General features: G+C 46.7%; 2 protein-coding genes across 2 annotated transcripts in view; one reads left to right on the plus strand and one right to left on the minus strand.

The window, feature by feature from the left end:
- Positions 1–19,461, minus strand: part of Atp6v0a4 (ATPase, H+ transporting, lysosomal V0 subunit A4) — a 76,104-nt gene that overhangs the window by 49,848 nt on the left and 6,795 nt on the right. The window lies entirely within an intron of this gene.
- Positions 11,023–17,476, plus strand: Tmem213 (transmembrane protein 213). Its single transcript, NM_029921.1, has 3 exons — positions 11,023–11,225; positions 16,278–16,346; positions 17,219–17,476. The coding sequence occupies exons 1-3, from the start codon at positions 11,081–11,083 to the stop codon at positions 17,386–17,388; spliced, it is 384 nt and encodes a 127-aa protein (NP_084197.1). The 5' UTR covers positions 11,023–11,080; the 3' UTR covers positions 17,389–17,476.

A 19,461-nucleotide genomic window follows, 5' to 3' on the forward strand; every position in this document is an offset into this window, starting at 1 on the left:
GAAAGTGAGTTAATGATGAATTATTTAGATCAAGTTGGCCTGTGAGCATGTCTGGGGTTGGGGGAGGTGTCTAATTGATGTAGGGAGACCCAGCCCATTGTGGGTAGCACCATTCCCTAGGCAGAGAACCTTAAACTATATGAGACAGGAAAAGAGAGAAAAAGCAAACAAGCAAAGGTTCATTCATTCTCCTTTTGATCTTGGCTATAGATGTGAGTGACCAGCTGCTTGAGTTCCTGCCTCAACTTCCCTAAAATGACAGACAGGAACTTGGAAGTACAAATACAGTAAATCCTTTCTGCCTCTGTGTTGCTTTTTGTCACTGTTTTGTTTGTTGGTTGATTTCTTTCTTTGTTTGTTTTTGTTTGTTTTTCCACAGCAACAGAAATGAAACTGGTAGGGTGTCTGAGGCTTGGATATTTGATAAGCCAGTCAGCCCCATGCATGGTCTAATTAGCACCATTTCTATGATAAATGGAACATCGTTTCAATGATTCCTTCTGTGTGTGTGTGTGTGTGTGTGTGTCTCCTTTCACTCTGTAGACCAGGCTGGCATCAAATTCACAGAGATCCACCTGCCTCTGCCTACTGAGTGCTGAGATTAATGGTGTGCACCACCACATCCAGCTACATGATGTGATTTCTAAGTGGGAGCAATGTGGGGAACAAGTAGCTTTATTCTAGCCTGGTAGGAAATGGACACTGAGGTTTGAACGTGACCACGCTCCTCTCTGTGGGGGTTGAATGGTCTCTCTCTCTCTCTCTCTCTCTCTCTCTCTCTCTCTCTCTCTCATACACACACACACATACGGACTCATATATTTGAATACTTGGTTCCCACTTGGTGGAACTGTTTGGGAAGGACTAGGAGGTATGGTCTTGTTGGAGGAGGTGTGTCACTGGGAGTAGCTTTAAGGTTTCAAAAGCCCAGGCTGGGCAGTGGTGGCACACGTCTCTAATCCCAGCTCTTGGGAGGCAGAGGCAGGTGAATTTCTGAGTTTGAGGCCAGCCTGGTCTACAGAGGGAGTTCCAGGACAGCCAGGGCTATACAGAGAAACCCTGCCTCGAAAAACAAACAAACAAACAAATAGACAAACAAAAGCCCAAGCCATTACCTGGTGGCTCTCCCTCTCTGTCTAGTACTTGTGGATCAGATGTAAGCTCTCAGCTAGTGCTCCAGTACCTTTCCCCCAAATTCTTGTGATTTTTTTTTATGGATTCAGATTGTTTGTTTGTTTGTTTGTTTGTTTGTTTGTTTGTTTGAGACAGGGTCTTGCTATGCAGCCCTGGCTGCCTTGGAACTCTCTAGAGCAAGGTGGCCTTGAATTCACAGGGATCCTCCTGACTCTGCCTCCCAAGCACTGGGTTATCATTAATTTTTAAAATGATATCCCTTCCAACCCCCAACCATCCAGCCCAACTTGCCGTAGTATGCAGTCAAGCACACAGTCATTTCTGCCAAGCAAAATGTGCAACCAGATAAACGGTGCAAAATTCTCCCCAGCGAGAAGACTTGCCTTCACTGCTGTCCTTCAAGGACGCTCTGGAGAGAGGCCCTTGCACTGTGACCATCCATTTTAAGGTGATGTCTGCACACTGTACAGAACCAGCTATAACCGAGCGTACTCACCCTCTCTTACTCTGCTGATGGGTCATAGAGAATTGGCCACGAGGCTGCACACACAGGCTGGAAGGAGGAGGCAGTGCAGCGAGTGGGAACTGAGGGTGTTAGGAGTGCTTCCCTGTCCTGTAGCCTACTGCTGCCTTCAGTGCTTTCTGAGGTCTGCTCACTGTAACATATAGTTCATTATGGGCAGTAACTCATACTTTGACAGGTCATGAGCAGGCTTCAGTGTCTTGCTACTTGCCCAGCAGCAAGCCAAAGGCTATTTCTTTGAGACCATATGACAGGGGTGAGGGTGTGTGGAATTTGGCAAGATGGCTCGGGATAAAAACGCTTGCCACAAAAACCAGACAATCCTGGTGAGCCGAGGTAGTACTATCTTACAGTTCTAGAGTTTAGCAACCAAAAGGCTTAGTCCCTTAAGGACCATGGGGACAACTGTGTTCCTTCCAGGGTTGTGTCTGACTCCAGTGATGCATGGTAGTTCTTGGGGGTTTTCTTGTCTACAGAAATATCGCTCTTCTCTCTGCCTTCATCTTTATATGTGGATTTCTATGTCATAAGGACACCAGGCAAGTACATCTGCCACTCCAGTATAAACACAAATGATTACCTCTGCAGAAATCCAGTTCCACAGATGGCCACATTCTGAGCTACCGGAAGTTAGGGATACACCATACAAATTAGAGGGTTGGGAACGCAAGCCAGTCCATAATATGCAAGAAAGCCTTGGAGCCCCAGGACTAATCAATAGGGAGAACAAAGGTTTTAAAGTTGGACAGAAACAAAAGACACTAAATGAGGGAAGAGGATAGTAGTCCTAGAAATAAACCTGAAAGAGGAGAGAAAGCGTCTCAAGAATTATGGGATGGTCATAAAGAAGGCAGAGTTTTCTGGCATCACTCTATGCCTTACCTCAGGCTGGAGGGAGCAGAATTCAGGGTAAGAAGTCTGCAGTCAAGAAGTTGATGACAGGGGCTGCAGAGATGGTTCAGCGGTTCTGAGTTCAAATCTCAGCAACCACATGGTGGCTCACAACCATCTGTAATGAGATCTGATGCCCTCTTCTGGAGTGTCTGAAGACAGCTACAGTGTACTTACATATAATAAATAAACAAATAAATAAATATTTTTTTAATTAAGAAGTTGATTACAAAGGAGGAAAAGATAGATGGAGCAGTTCCAGACATCTCTATCAGAAAATGAGGCTGGAAAATAAAAACAGAGGGAGTAGCCCAATCTGAAGAGAAACTGAGCCCTCATGGAAGAGTCTGTGATGGCTTGAAATAGGCTCACACATCAGAATACTTTGTTCTCGGTTGGTGGAAATGTTTGGGAAGGATAAGGAGGAGTGTCTTTGCTGGAGGAGGTGTAATCATGGGTTAGACTTTGGAGGCATCAAAAGCTGCCTACCAGCCTAGTACTCTGTCTCTGCTGTCTGTCTGTCTGTCAGTCAGGACATGAGCTGTCAGCTGCTGCTCCAAAGCCATGCCTGCCTGCCTGCTACCCTGCTCCCTGCCACCTATCCCTATAGGCTGTGGACACCTATCCCTCTGGATCTGTAAACCCCAATTAAATGTGTCTTCTATATATTGCCTTGGTCAGTGGTGCTTTATCACAGCAATAGGAAAGTAACTAAGATAATTTTAACCTGTTTCCTGAGTACTGGGATTAAAAGTGTGTGTCACCATGCCTGGCTCACTCTTGTTTCTTTAATTATTTGTTTTACTTGCTTTAAAAAAAAATAGGCAATTCTCCTGCCAAGCATTTTACACACTCATATATATTTAAATTAATTGTTTTTGGCAGTGCTGGTTGGGACCTGTGGCTTCAAACATGGCAGGCAAGCATTCCACGACTGATTTACACCCCCAAGTTCTCTTTTTATTTATTTCAAGGCAGGATCTCACTAAGTTGCACAGGCTGGCTTTGAACTTGGATTTACCCTGGCTCTCCACTTTCCCAATACTGAGATAGACCTGTATCACCACACCATATATTTTTAGATATTCCCTAAATCACCGACTCAGAGCATTGAAGGAAAACAGCAGTTAAATTTGGTTTGAGGTCTTGAGAGAAAGAACTCTCATAGAGTTAAATCCAAAATAACACTGTTTGTGACAGCCAATGCTTGACGCCAGTGGCCCACTGTCAGCTGAAGCCACTTCACACTTGCCTTGGAAGGTTTATGGGGAGGCACTTGAGTGGCATGAGGATTTTCTATCAAATGGCCCTTAAGCTGAAAATCTAGGCTCTTCACTTGCAGTGTCCCTGTGCATAGAGAGCCTCTAGTGTTCTCTGCCCATACCAGAATTAGAAAGACACCAACCACACTCCTGAATTCAGCAACATAAGAGTAGTCTACAAGAGATTGGCACTTAGCAAACAAGAAGGGGTAGGTATGCACCAAACTCAAATGCTTGTGAGGAATTGAAGCTCAACAAAATTCTCGAGCTACAAAACTCACACTGGTTTTTCAAAGACCATTGTCTAATTTTTTTTTTTTGGAACTGGACTTCAGCCAGATCACCTTCATTCAAGTAGATGATTTTATCAGGCACTGACATCTAGGACGTCACATTGTTGGCCAGCCACCGGTGCTAACGAAAACTCACGCAATAGGAACAGGTGATTGGAAGTTGCTCCACAAGAGAGGCCCTGGCTTTCCTCCACCTCCCACACCCCACAATGGACTCCATTGATGGTCACGTGACATCAGTGTAGTCTATATCCCAGCACACCATGATCTAACTCACGGATCTTGGAAGCAGGATCCTTCTTGCTGTGGAAATTCCCACTTCCTTCTGGCCACAGGAATCTCTCACAATGTAACTCAGTGACATAGGTACCATTGGCTCTTGCTGTTGTTTACAGCTTTATGGCCTGTGGGTGGTGCCCTGGGACACAGAACAGTGGCCATAGACAGTGACTGTTCCCTCAGACTCTTCCAGTCACAAACTCATCTCCTTCCAGTCACAAATTCATCCCAGGTAGGACCCTTGAGGGCAGAGTCCTCCAGCAGCCTCTTTTCTCCTCAATGTACCTTGGCTGTGCCTCGGTTTCTCTTCAGAGTGGACCTACCTCACAACACAGAGGAGATGTAGGAAGAGAGTGTCTCACCGCAGAGCTCAAGACAACGCAGTTTCCACAGGCAGATTTTTCCCGGGTTCCTAAGCTTTTCACTTCGGAGTGACTGCACTGGGTTTTGTTTTGTTTTGTTTCCCTTTAAAATTTCTTTACCACTGGTGGCTCACGCCTTTAATCCCAGCACTTGCTTGGGAAGCAGAGGCAGGTGAATTTCTGAGTTTGAGGCCAGCCTGGTCTACAGAGTGAGTTCCAGGACAGCCAGGGCTACACAGAGAAACCCTGTCTCAAAAAACCAAAAACCAAAAAAAAAAAAAAAAAAAAAAAAAAGAAAGAAAGAAAGAAAGAAAGAAAAAACCATTTTTTTACCTAATTTTTCACAAAAATATTTAGCAGCTTATTTCTTTTCTCCCCCCACATTTACTCTCTGTACACTGTTACTGTACACTGGTTACAGTCATAGAACACCTAGAAATCCTCTAAGCCTAAGGGGGTTCTCCACCTTTCTAATGCTGGGTGAGACCCTTTAAAACAGTTCCTCACCTTGTAGTGACTTTCCCTCCCCCATCCAATCATACCATTGCTACTTTGTAACTGTAATTTTGCAGCTGCTATGAATTGTAATGTAAATACCTGATATTCAGGATATCTGACATTCGTCCCCAGTAAAAGGGTTGTGTGCCCTGCCTAAGGGATTGTGACCCACAGGTTGAGAACTGCTGCGTCTAAGCCACCCCCTTCAAAGCCTGCGGCAGCACAGGGAGCTCTAGTGTCTGGTCCTGCGCCTGTCACTTCAGCCTTCCAGTACAGCACTCCAAGGGCTCACCCATGCAGGCTCCATCTACGTTAGGCAATAAACTCTTTCTGTGGACCGTTTGTCTCCGCTCAGTGGGTTCTGAGGACCCAAGATAAAGGCCTTCCCACATAGTGTTGAAGGCATCACTCCTCCCTCCACCCCCAACCCCCAGTCTCCTACAGATGTCTTAATCAGCACCACCCGCCTAGTTTTGGCTTCCCTTTCCCACAGACTGTGCTAATGTGGGGGCTTGAATCCAAGCTGGGGGCAGGAGTTGGCTGTGCTGCTCCCCATGGGGCTCTGGGCAGTCTGGAAGAAGTAATGAAATTGAGACAGGAGATAAAGGGGGTCGCAGTAGGGGAGAAGTTAGATGTTGGGGAGACTGAGCTAGCAGTGTCTGGCTCCGAATATGGTCCCTGTTGGTTTCGTGTAGTCAGAACTGGTGGGAGAGATGAACATGAACCTCATTTCTCAAAAACCTTAGCTGAAAGTTACTCTTGGAGGACACACTTTTCTGTTCACTAAACAAAACTGAATCTGACCACAAGCCCTGTTGTGTCAACACCAGCAATGTGTATAATAAGGCTGAGCCTGAAGTTGCCAATCACTGGGCTAGGAGGTTGACAAGCCCTACCCCTCTAATTGTCTATAAACTTCACCTTAAAATGTCCTTAGTCTTTCAATACTCATAACTTTCTCTCCTTTCTAAGAGAGCCACTCACTATGTATTTGGCTCCCATAAAAACTAGTGAGCAGATGCTAAAGAGGAGGGCTCAGTGGCTAAGAGCATTGGCTCCCCATAGGTGGAATTTCTAGCATTTACACAGCAGCTCACAATAGTCTGTAACTCCAGTCTGACACCTTCTCACCTCCACAGGCACAAGGCATTCACTAGGCACATACATACACATGCAGACAAAAATAAGCAAACAAACAAGAAACATTGTTGTCTTAGTCAGGGTTTCTATTCCTGGACAAAACATCATGACCAAGAATCAAGTTGGGGAGGAAAGGGTTTTTTCAACTTACACTTCCACACTGTTGTTCATCACCAAAGGAAGTCAGGACTGGAACTCAAACAGGAGCTGATACAGAGGCCATGGAGGGATGTTACTTACTGGCTTGCTTCCACTGGCTTGCTCAGTTTGCTTTTTTATAGAACCCAAGACTACCAGCTTAGGGATGGCACCATTCACAATTGGCCCTCCCCGCTTGATCACTAATTGCCCCACAGCTGGATCTCATGGAGGCACTTCCTCAACTGAAGCTCCTTTCTCTGTGATAACTCCAGCTTGTGTCAAGTTGGCACACAAAACCAGCCAGTACAATTGTATTAAAAGGGCATGGGGTTGGGGGGTGGGGGGTGCTACAGAATCGAGTCCCAGGAAGTCACTGTCATCAGGATTGTTAGAGAAGATGAAAAGGAAGACACACACCCTGGCTGATGACAACTTCGCTCAGTGTGCAGCCCTCCTGTCCAATTCTTCTTTCCTCTGCACTCCTAAGCCCCTCCCTCACCAAGAAGGAGCTTTGAGCTTGAGGCCCTCCAGCCTATCAGGATTTCTAGCTTCTGAATGAACTTGATTCCTTTCTACCACTTGTCATCCAAATCCTGGCCTCTGAGGAGCAGCAACCCAGACCTGAACTCCAGTAACATCCTCAGAAAGGATCTTTACTTAACTAGAGTTTGAAAGGTCCAAATTCAAAGCCCAAGGACGGATGTATGGCACAAGGGCTACCCACACTCACAGGGGAAGCATCTTTACCATGAGAGAGACTTTTTGTAGAGTATACCATTTGCCCTCGCCTGGACTACTGGACTTTTTTCAAATAAAATCAGATACATAGGTAAAATGAGATGTATGGAGAAATCCCACCGTGTTGGCCATCTCCAACTCCAGCTACTACCATAGAGTCTGACTACTACAAACATGATTATTCTGAAGGGTTTTTGTTTCTTTTTCTTCCTTCTTTTAGACTGTGTAACAAAACACTGTTTGAACTATTTGAAAAGAAAATCTTGAGAAAGTTCCTGCAGAATGTCTAGCTTTGAGTAACACAACTTCCTGGTACACTCTCCAAAGTAAACCTAAAACAAAAAAAACTGTATGAAAGGGTTACTGCATCTCCTGAGACCTTGGGAAGCCAGAGAGCAGCTTCAGTTCGGGGTGGCGGCATAGAACTTTGGTATGAGTTGACCCCATTCTGACGTTCAGCCACGGACCACAATAACAGCTTTCCATTGCTTATTCCTATGTTAACAGTGCTGAGAACATGCAAGATTCTGCTGCCACATCCTGCTGCTCCTGGATCCACCTGTGTGTGTGACCAGGCTACCCACCGCCCCGCCCTCTTCTCGATCAGGAAACCTGAGCCTTTTGCCTTAAGTAGCTCACAGGTCCATCTTCTGCTCCCTGTGCTGAGTTTCCCTTTGCTTCGATACTTTGAAATTATTTTATCTCGCTCAGTGGATTGTCAATAAGCTTCCCCCAGTCCTTTGTGGATCAAGGCAGCCTATAAATAAACCAATGCATAAATGGCATTATTGTTCCCCATTGTCTTTCTCTCATTTCTCTGATGGATCTTATTGACAGTAATTTTCTAGTAAAATAGGGCTTAGTGCTTAGAGTTCTGACCACCTGCCTGCCCTGTGCTTTTACGTGGATTACTTCATTAAGTCACCCTGAGAATTCTGATAATAGGACAGATGCTGTCCTATCATTCTCAGATATGGAAACTGAGGCTACAAAGCATTAAATGACTTGCCTGGAGCCATCTAGTCAATCAGAGGCAGGGCTGCAACTTGACCCTGGGGCATTCACTCCATAGCTACTGTAGAGCCTGTAACTCTTTCATGGGTACCATTTTTAGGATTCCCTGAAGAGTCTGGGTGGCACTGGTGCTTCAGGCAATCACAAGCCGCCTAGAGTGGCTTTAGGAGCCTGAAGTGCAGGGATCGGCATCTCTCCCGGCTGTGGATCTGGCCTCCCGATGCCTCTCAGTCACGTTACCCTCTTCTCCACCCTCTGCCCAGCTTATTTCTGAGCCTGGTGATCCTGTCTGCAGCAGCCTGAGAAATGATCCCCCTGCAGGTGGTTTTGTTTCAAACCTAGTCTGAAGCATGTGTGCAAAGAGATGGCTTCCCAGTCATAAAATAAAACCCAGTTTCTTCTGTCTTGTATTCAGGACCATTTACAATCTGTTCTTAGTCCATCCAGATAAACTGTGGCGGAACAGTACGATCATCAGTATCTAGTCAAGGGGATATACTAATGCCCGGCCGGAGGCCCTCTGTATATCAATTTCCTTGTGCCTGGTGAGCTACACTCCATTGCAGAGCTGGATCAAACATCCCATCCCCATCATGGAATGCCCTCTCGACCCCTTTATCCCCAACCAAAGGCCTGCCCACAGTGTTGCTACTTGGACACAGGTGAATGTCCAAACAGTGTCTGGTTTGCCCTGGACTTTTCTCAGAAAGATCTGAAATTAAACTTCCTGACACTCGTCTACCCAATTCCCCCAACTCAGGGCTACTATTAATTTATTCCTTTGGAAAAACCTAAAGCAAGTGACCTCCGGGGCCACTACACATGTGTGTCCATAGAGCTTCTCTTATTTATTTTACTTTTTGTGGTTGTTGAGGCTTATCGGCTTGGGGGGTTGCGGGTGGGGAGGCTCATGTAGCCGGGGCTGGCCCAGGCTCGATCTTCGCGCTCTCATCTCTTAATTCCTAGCATTACGGGAGTGAGACGTGATCGCCTTTTGCAGAGCTTTCAGTGAGCTAGACTGCAGCCATAGTGATCCTTACTGGGCTGTGTGTAGGTACACAGGGGATAAAGTTCTGAGCTAGCCCTGCTGCCACTGGAAGAACCCATCAACTCCCATCTGCATATGCAAACGTCAACATGCAGCTAGACGTCACTTCCTCTGTATGCTCCTCCCCTGCCCGCCCCCCCCCCCCCCCCCCCCGCTCCAAAATAACCACTATCCCTCCCCTCTTTCCATTACTGTCTTTCCATACTGCATTCAAGTTCTTCCTTGCTTGGTCTCTGATGGAGTGTGCGCTCCTCAAGGACAGAAACCATGTCTGTTACCTCAGAGTCTCAAATGGCGCTCCTGGGCGCTTTTCACCCTCAGGGTTGAGTGTGGAACACACCGATGCAACACACCGATGTCAGCTCCCTCTTCTCCGCTTTCACTTCCTGAGATTTCAGTTACTTGGCCTCAGTTATACGCTGTTCATATTAAGTGGAAAATTCCAGAAGCAATTCCTAAATTGTTATTATTGTTGTATTTATAAGCAAGACTCCTTTTTAAAAATTTTATTTCATGTGTATTGGTGTCAGATACCCTGGGACTGGAGTTACAAACAGTTGTGAACTGCCATTGTGTGCTGGGGATTGAACCCAGGTCCTCTGGAAGAACAATTAGTACTCTTAACCACTAAGCCATTCCTCCAGCACCCACTATTTTGTTCTTGGAGACAGAGTTTCTCTGTGTAGCCCTGGCTGCCCTGGAACTCACTCTGTAAACCAGGCTGCTCTCAAACTCAGAGATCCATCTCTCTTTCAGGCATGCCGAGATCAAAAGCATGCTCTACCACCACTACCACAACCAGGCATTCCTAAGTTTTAAATAGTACATAATACATTGTTATAATTGCTGCTTAATTATTAGTTGTGTTAGTAATCTTACTATAACCATAAATTAAACGTTACCATAGGTATGCATTTCTAGGAAAGTGCGTACGTGCAATGCATGCGCGTGTATTCCAGCAGTATTCATGGTTTCAAGCATCCACTTGAGTTCTTGGAATGTACTGCCTTAGGTAAGGACACTTAAGAATACTGTCAGTCAAACATTTAGGCTAAAAGCAGCAGTCACAGATTGCCACTACTCAGTTCAGGACCTTCACACAGCCTCCCTCTTGCTTCCTGACACAGGCACAAATCTCCCTATCCAGAGTGGGACCAAATTTATCTATGTCAGGGTCACAGTGGGCTTCAAAGGAGTTTCCTACTGCAGGGCCTCTTTCTCCTCTCCACCTGTCAAAATCCTATGCATTCCTCAAGGCCCTGTCTGAATGTCATTTTGCTCCCTAAAGTGTCTCATCAGCAGAGGTGACTGGACTCTTGTTGCTGATGCCCAGAGTCCTTAGTCATGCAATCACTTCCCAGGTTGCTCAGGATCTTGGGTTTCTGTAATGCCAACACGCTAAGCTGGGGTGTTTGCAGGTTATAGCATAGTTCAGTGCACACAGCTGCAGGTAAGCAATAAATAATTGATAATTACTCAAATCAATAAGTAATTGATTTAGAGAATCTACACTATGCCTGCAGCTGAAGCAACAGCAAGTGCAGGTCTAAGGGAATCGCCTCCCTCTTCCTCAATGGGAACTCTTGTCTCAGGGAAGGAGGCCGGGATTGCCCCTCCCCTCCCCCAGCCACAGTTACAGAGGCAGGTGTGACAGGCATTTCACCTGGCTCCACCTTCTTTCTTTACCCCCAAACACTGAACAGACTCCCAGTTCCTGCAGGACAGGAGTCACCTCAAACCCAGCACACACAGGACACATGTTCTCCACCCCAGGGCACCTCTGCAGCAACATGGCCCAGTCAGGTGTCTTCCTCCGAAACCCTGGGCACCTCACCTCTGCCCCGCAGGCCGCCCTCCTCTTCAGCCTGGTCCTCACCTCCTTCCACTTATCCTGCGGTACAGGTAACAGTAGTTCTGAGCTAGTTCTTGGCCACCTTGGAAAGGGGAGGGCAGGACTCAGGGAAGGGGAGGATTCCTTGGCCAGGGTTGGTCCTGCCCAGAGGAAAGAGGAAACGGGAGTCCCTTCCCTGGAGGATTAGAAACAGAGCCGGCAGGGGTGGGAGTCAGCTGGGGGCGTCTTGGGTTCCTGGCAATCAATTCCTTTGGTAGGACAGCAGCAATCACCCCTGTTGACCCTTGCCACAAAACAAAACACAACAAACAAATTTGCCAATTTGCCAGCAGGCATCTCACTCATCAGGGGACCAAACTTGTAGAAAGGGGTACGGCTGGCTCCCCTGCTATTTCCCATAGCTCTTCCAAGGCTCCCTCAGGATGGACCCTCACCTCCCCTTAGCACCGCCGCAGAGGCTCCTTCCAACCCGGACTGCCCGGGCCAATTTGAAACTGGACCGCTGCTACCTCGGCTCTCTAACCTCCTCCTACCCCTCCCCCTCCCTGCGCCTCCTCAGGGCTGGCATCAGAAGCACAGCACAGTTTCTCACCCTGGGTAGTTTCTTTTCTCACATGGGAAGAGGCTTAGCTTTCCTAGCTGGGTTCTACACCTGAGCATCTAGCAGTCTGGCTTCGTCTCTCCTGATCCTGGCACTGACCTTGTCTCAAGCTTCCTTGGAGTGACCCCACTCCCTGGCACACCCTTCTCAATACTCTGTCATCCTGAGTCTCTAGTCTAGGAACTGTCAGAAGGCTCTTGGGACCCTTCAGAGCTACAGAACCTTGACGCCTCTCTCCTCATCTTGCTTATTAGCTGTGTGATCTTGAGCAAATTACTTTACCTCTCTGTGCCCCAGATTCCTTGTTTATAACACTGGGGAGTCAAGGGTGGTTTGTGATTTATTTTGTAAAGAGGAGATGAGTCACAGCTTGTAAATAATTTACAACAAAACAAGCACACAGTTAATGCCAGCAGCTATGATTATTATCAATTTATCAACCACATACTGATACATTGAGGGGGCGAGGTTTTATGGTTGTTCTTCTTCTGTTTACCATGACAGTGCCTTTTGGGTCTCCCCTAGTTCACCAATCCCTGGTTGGTTCTTAGAACACTGAAGGGTGATATTCAAATATAAAGCCCCTGATAAAAAGAGAGTTTTGACCTCTAAGAATCGCAACCTCACAGGATTCAAGCTAATACTGGCATCTCGTTAATTTTCCCCCCATTCATTTACTCTGTCCTGAGAATACTCCCACCCTAGGTGGAGAGACAAGCTAATGACATGACTTGGTTTTGAAGGGAATTTCTAATGTCCAGGAATCAGTTTCTCCAAAACTGGGCTCCACTCTAAACTATGTAAATGATTTACAACACTAGTCAGATTGTATCAAGGTTATTAGCATACTTTAGGCGGGATGGCGGGACTGGGATTGGGTGGCAGCAGTTCTATGGCTGTGGTTGAGTAACAACTTTCTTCCTTAATTCCCCTGCCCTGTGTAAACACCACCTCTGAAGGACAAGCTGACCCACGGGCAGTGGGGCATTAAGAGCTCTAAGCCCTCCTTTCCATTTTCAAGTAGACAGTCATAGAATTTCCCGAAAGGCTCTTCAAAAGTCAGTCTCTTGGGCAGGGGCACGGCTCACTTGGGGGAGGGCTTGTTGAGCACACGCAAGGCTCAATCTGCAGCATCGCCCGAAGCCAGCACGGTGGTACATTCTGGTCACCTTAGTACTTGAGAGGTAGTGGCAGGAGAATCAGGGTTTCATAGCAGGCAGGAAGATAGCCTTAGACACATGAGATCCTGTCTTTAAAAAGACAAATGAACAAACAAGCAAACAAAAACCCTTGGTTTTAATCTGCCTACCTAGGTTGGTATTTGTATGGATAAGATTTTCTTCCTTGGTAAATACGTCTGGTTGAACTGCATTCCCAGTAAGGTGGCTACCAGCTACCAGAGCACACTTCAAATATGACCAGGGGGACTTTTCAACTTAAATTCATTTTTTAAAATCACTGTAAATAGCCACCATATCAAGGAACTGATGTCCTGAGTATTGTGAATCTCGCCGCCCTCTGCCAGAACACACAGGGACACAGGGACACAGGGACATAGGGACACAGCTTTTCTTCCCTGAATCTCAGTGTTTGTCTCCATAACCAAGCACTGCTCCACAAACTCTTGACAGAACTTTTATAATTCCTTCTAAAATTTTCTTTTTCATGCCGAGGGGGGTGGCACACACCTTTAAGGCGGGCAGAGGCAGGCAGATTTCTGAGTTGGAGGCCAGCCTGGTCCACAGAGTGAGTTCCAGGACAGTCTGGGCTATACAGAGAAACCCTGTCTCAAAAAAACAAAAAAACAAAACAAAAAAAAAAACAAAAAAACAAAACAAAAAAAAAACAAAACAAAAAAAAAACTTTTTCTTTTCTTCTTCTTTTTAACCATCTTCCTGTCCCTTGCTCGTCAGTGGGGAGACAGTTTCAAGCATCAACTTTTCTAAGCCGTGGATTTGCTCAGTTGGGATGTACTTTTTGTTGATAACCTGGTGTCTGTGTAGCTACATCACAACCCACAGAGATGAAGAATTGAGGTCGGATTTCAATGTTCTTTTGTTCATATGTTGGAAAGAAACTGAATCTGCTGTGAAAGAAACATTCTAGATTGTTCTGTGCTTGATTCAGTTGACACTGGAATAAGCATCCCATAGCAGTGTGTGCAGGAAGCATCGTGTCTTGGTCTCCCAAGAGCTGGTTTGGTTTGGTTTTCTTTTGAGACAGTATCTCACTGTGTAGCCTTGGCTGGCCTAGAACTTGCTATGTAGATCAGGCTGGTCGTAAACTCAGAGACCCCTAAGCCTCCTCCTGCTGAGTGCTGGGGTTAAAGGCAGACGTATGCTGCCATGCTCCCTTGAAAAGCATCTTTGTTTTTTTTGTTTTTTTTTTTTTTTTTTTTTTTTTTTTTAAAGATTTATTTATTTATTATATGTAAGTACACTGTAGCTGTCTTCAGACACACCAGAAGAGGGAGTCAGATCTTGTTACGGATGGTTGTGAGCCACCATGTGGTTGCTGGGATTTGAACTCTGGACCTTCGGAAGAGCAGTCGGGTGCTCTAACCCACTGAGCCATCTCACCAGCCCGCATCTTTGTTTTTAAAAGAAGATAAAGTATCTTTGAATGAGGATGAAGTGACAATAAAATGGGATGCACTTGGGTCAACGCAGCACACAGACAGCTGCACAGCCATGTTTGTCGCTTCAGTGTTTATAGTAGCAAAGAAATGGAATCAGTCTGGATGGCCATCAACAGATGAATGGACATAGGGCATAATGCTACAGGTGCATGGGTTTTACTCAGACATAAGGAATGAAATTACGTCATTTCCAGGAAAACTAATGGAACGAGAAGTCATGTTGCATGGAAGGAGCCAAACCCTGGAAGCATATTTCACAATTCTAAGTCATATGTGCAGTCCAGACAAACATAGGGAGATTATGTCTACTACGTGAACGTGGAAGGGGAGGGGATTACTCTAGTTTGCTCCTCTATTGCTGTGATAAAACCCCAACCCAAGGTAACTTTAAGATGACAGGGATTATGAAGGGACACTAAGGCAGGCGCCTGGAGGGAGACCTTGAAGCACTAGCTTGCTCCCCCATGGTTCAGGAAGCTTGCTTTCTTGTACAAACCAGGACCACAGTGTGAGGACCACAGGGGCTGGGCCCTCCTACACATCAATCTTCAAACCCTCCCATATCTGGATGGCTCAGTGCTTAAAAGCCCCTGCTGCTCTTGCAGGGGTCCCAGGCTCAGTTCTTGGCTCACAGACCTAGGGGATCCAATGCCCTCTTCTGGCCTCCACGGGTACCAGGCATACATGTAATGTCCACACATAATGGAAGCAAAAGCTTGCATACACCTAAAATACATCTTGGACTGGAGAGATGGCTCAGCGGTTAAGAGCACTGACTGCTCTTCCAGAGGTCCTGAGTTCAAATCCCAGCAAACACATGGTGGCTCACAACCATCTGTAATGGGATCTGATGCCCTCTTCTGATGTGTCTGAAAAGAGGAACAGTGTACTCACATACATAAAATAAAAAACTAAATCTTTTTTTAAAAACTCTCCCAGCAATCTTTAATCAAGAAAATACCTCTGCAAACATGCCCACAGGTATCTGACTGAGGCAATTCCTCAGCTGAGGTCTCCCTTTCCCAGGTGACTCTTCATCTCAGGTTGACATGAACCAAGCAGCACAGGGATTACTTGGAAAGAGGAAAGGACCCCGAGGATGGCAGAGGAAGCCCAAGAGTTGGAAACAGGGGGAAGAATATGTGCAGAACACATGATCTTCATATTTGAATGTCATAATGAAACCTATTATTTTGTATGCTGACTTAAAAAGTAAAAATGAAACGAACTGTTACTTCATAAGTCTGAAGAAAGAAAAGCGAGCAGAGTCTTGCATTCAGGCTTGTAAAACAAACATCACAGACTGGAGGTCTTTGACAGAAAGGTACATGCTCACCATCCTGCAGGTTGGATGTTGAGGGCAAGATGTGGACAGGTTTGGTCTCTCTCTCTCTCCTGGGGTTACAGATGGCTTCTCTCTCACTGTGACCTCAAAAGGCCATTGCTCTAAGCCTTGAGTTGGTGGTGTCTCTCCCTCCTCCTTTCTGTTTTGTTTTTGTTTTTGAGACAGGGTGTCCCGCAGACCAGGCTGGCCCAAGTATATACAGAGATCTGCCTGCCTCTGCTTCCTGAGTGCTGGGATCAGCGGCTCTCTCTCCTATTATAAGAATGGCACGCAAACAGCATTAGAACTCTGCATACCCTGGTTGAGCCTGAGTCGCTTCTTCCGTCTGTCTCCATACACAGCCCCACTGTCGAGTGAGGGCTTAGCTGATAACTAAGGGGAGTTCAATGTATTCTTCACCAGTCTTAGTGCAGTCTTCCCTGGGACTCGTAGACCACTGCCATTATTTAGTACTCAATGCACAAAATAATTCACACTGCCTGGCAGGACCCACTGTGACTACTTGCCTTTCCCTGCAGAAACCAGCAGCAGCAACTCAACCCTGAGTGCACACCACCCAGACCCCGGGACCCTGGAGCAGTGTGCCAGTAAGTCTCTCCTGTCAACTGCCCTGATCTTCGAGCCATCCCCGTAGCTAGGAAAGAAACTTGGGCCCCTCTCTGTCCATTAACCTGTGTCCCAGCGACGGCCTGGTCTTCCCAGACACTTGGGGATGAGGAATGTCCCAGCACTGTCCACAGAGCAGATTAAAAGCTAGCTTGGCTTTGATCAAAATTTGTTGCATGCTCTTTTGCACAGGTGGGTCTAATGACCCATCCCATGGCCAGCAGTCAAAGGTGAAAATGTTGTAGCATATTAGGGGTAAGAAGCCCATTAAAATATCACTGCTCCAACCTCTGCCCAAAGCAGGAACTGGCTTATGGACTCTTCCTCTATTTCCATTCATCCTCTTGACATATTTCCAGGGATAGGATGCTCAGACAGCACAAAGGAATCTCTATCACGTGTGTCCAATCAACGGAAGGTTTTGCTTTGTCTTAACTCTGATCCCTTTATCCCATCCTCATCAAATGACCAACTGTGTACTCACAGATAGGGGAGGAGCAACAGTAAATGCCTAAGAGGCCAAGAACAGAGCTTTGGGGTCTACAGACTGGAATATGGGCTCTGCTTCTGCCATATTGGGTTCTTGGTCTTCGTCAGTTTGGGTTTCCTTATATGAAGTAGGGATAATAGTTGAAGCAGCACAGGGCTGGTAGGTCAGTGGCAGAGCCTATCCTCATTCAAGGCCCTGGGCTCAGTACCCAGCACCAAAGCAGAGGTAGTAACAGCGCTGTTATCTTGAGTGCATAAGGTAGCAAACAAGTAGCAAGTGCTTCTTGGCCAGCGTTCTTGTTCTAAACTGAGAGGGAGCCGGGGTGGCCAGTGTCTTACGGTCTCGTTCTTGCTCTCCTGTCAGATGTCGACTTCTGCCCACTAGCCTCCCTGTGTTGCCGGGCTTCCGTAGATGAATATGGCTGGATTGCGGCAGCGGTTGGCTGGAGTTTCTGGTTCCTCACCCTCATCCTGCTGTGCGTGGACAAACTGATGAAGTTAACTCCAGAGGAGCCCAAAGACCTGGCGGCATGAGCCCAAGGATGGCTTTTTCTATCATTTGGGGGTGTGGGAGGGGGAATACTTCTAGAAGCTTCTGTCACTTTAAAGTCACGTGTTCCTCGAAGTCTCTGGCTCTTTTATTATGAATTTGGTGTTGTGGGTCAAACCCAGGCCCCTGTATAAGCTACATGTGCCCTTTGCTATTAAGCTGCCCTTTTGGCCACACACCCACTGCGGCTACTTTTCCAGAAGGAAGAAGGTGAGGTCAGAGCTGTCCCAAGGGCCTGTGTGTCTGAATGACCTTAGTCCATCAGCGTTCCTATGGTGACACTCCTCATCTATCCCACGCTTTCTTCTGGGTGCACATGAAACCCAAGGCAATTTTTTAGTGGACAGGTTTGAAAGGCAGGATGTTGGCTCCTTCTGCTTTAATCAAGGGCATAACCATCCTGCCTCCTTCACATGTTCAACCCCTCCCCACCACTCCATCTTCACTGTCAGTCCCACCTATTGTAATCATTTATTTTCCTGTGCTTGCATGAGTTTGTGAGCACACACCTGCAGTGCTTAGAGGGTGTCAGACACCCTGGATCTGGAGTTACAGATGGTTGTGAGCTGTTATGTAAATACTTGGACTGAACCTCTGAAAGAGCATCAAGTGCTCTTAACTCCTGAGTCATCTTTCCAGCCTCGAGGTTTTTTTTTTTTTTTTTTTTTTTTTTAAGAGATGGGAGATTAAGTATTTCAGGCTAATGTGAACAGAAATACACCCATTTACTTTAGGTATCAATTTTCTAAGCTGAACATGTAAGAATTAGACCCAACCAAAGGTTTAACACTCTGTCTCAGAGAGCTCATCCAACAGTTTGGGTTGCTGTGTGGGAGGCGGAGGGCAGAGGCTTGCCTGTTCCACCAGAGCAGCCTGTAACGCAGTCCATCTGCTGCTTTGTTTTCATTTTTGTGAGTTTGTGAGACAGAAATCTCCCGTAATCCAGGCTGGCCTTGTACTCAACATGTAACTGAGGACTGGATCTCCTGTACCCCATGCTAGCCCATGCTAGCCTTGGACTTCTGATCCTCCTGCCTCCGCCTCTGTAGCTCTGGGATGACAGGTATGCACCACCACAAAGGCCCACACATTCAGCGCTAGGTACAGGGATGTCCCATGTTCTCTTATGTTAAGGTTATGTAGGGCTGAGGAAATGTGACTGAAAGGACAATTCTGGGGCAGACTTTCCTAAAATAAGACCACCAGGATTGACCCTCAGGGCAGAAGCTGCCCTTCAGTTTTGGAGTGTGAAAAGAAACACTAGACTCGGGCCAAAGCTGGACAATGTGGGTATACATCCAAGCAGTGATGGCCAGCCTCCTGCTGAGTGCAGGTCAGATCACTCTGAATTCATAAGACACTAGAATAATATGCCAGGTAGGAAGAGATTTCTAATAGTTTTTAGATTCTTTTGAACATCTTGAAGTCAATTTCCCAGACTTGATGAACCACTGTAAGAGTTGTTATCTCCTGGGAGACAGGCAGAGTCTCCCAGTATCTCCAATACTTCCTTGAGAGGCGGCTTTCCACCCTATTTCTGGATGGACGCTGTCAGGTTCCCGATCAAGAGGAGCAAGCCCAGCTCCCGCTCCCCAATTTTCTGAGGGCAATTCTGTCGAAGGAGCCCTGGGAAGGGGACTGGGAGTCGTGGGTGGTCACCGCGGACACACTGGGTATGATGGGAAGCATTTGTGGAGAAGGTAGTCAGTAGGGAGGCAACATCTGACAGCTTTTACCCACATGTGCACTGCTGGACAGTTAATGTCATGCAGACAGATTAATTTTGACAGACATCTTTGGGATTCCATGAAAACCAAGGAGATGAGGTGAGCTGGCTGGGTGGGTTTGGAATTTGTATGCTGATGAGTGTTTTGCCTGTATGCATGTCTGTGCACCATGTGTCTGGTGCCTGCACAGGTCAGAAGCCGGTGCTGAATTCCCTAGAACCAATTAGAGATGGTTGTGAGCCTCCACATGGTGCCTAGAACAGAAGATTATCTTTTGCCTCCTCTCCCTGCTTCTCTGCCGTGGATACAGTGTGACCAGCTGCCTCATAC

This window comes from Mus musculus, chromosome 6 (genome assembly GCF_000001635.26).
Source record: "Mus musculus strain C57BL/6J chromosome 6, GRCm38.p6 C57BL/6J".
In the NCBI taxonomy this organism is placed as follows: Eukaryota; Metazoa; Chordata; class Mammalia; order Rodentia; family Muridae; genus Mus; species Mus musculus.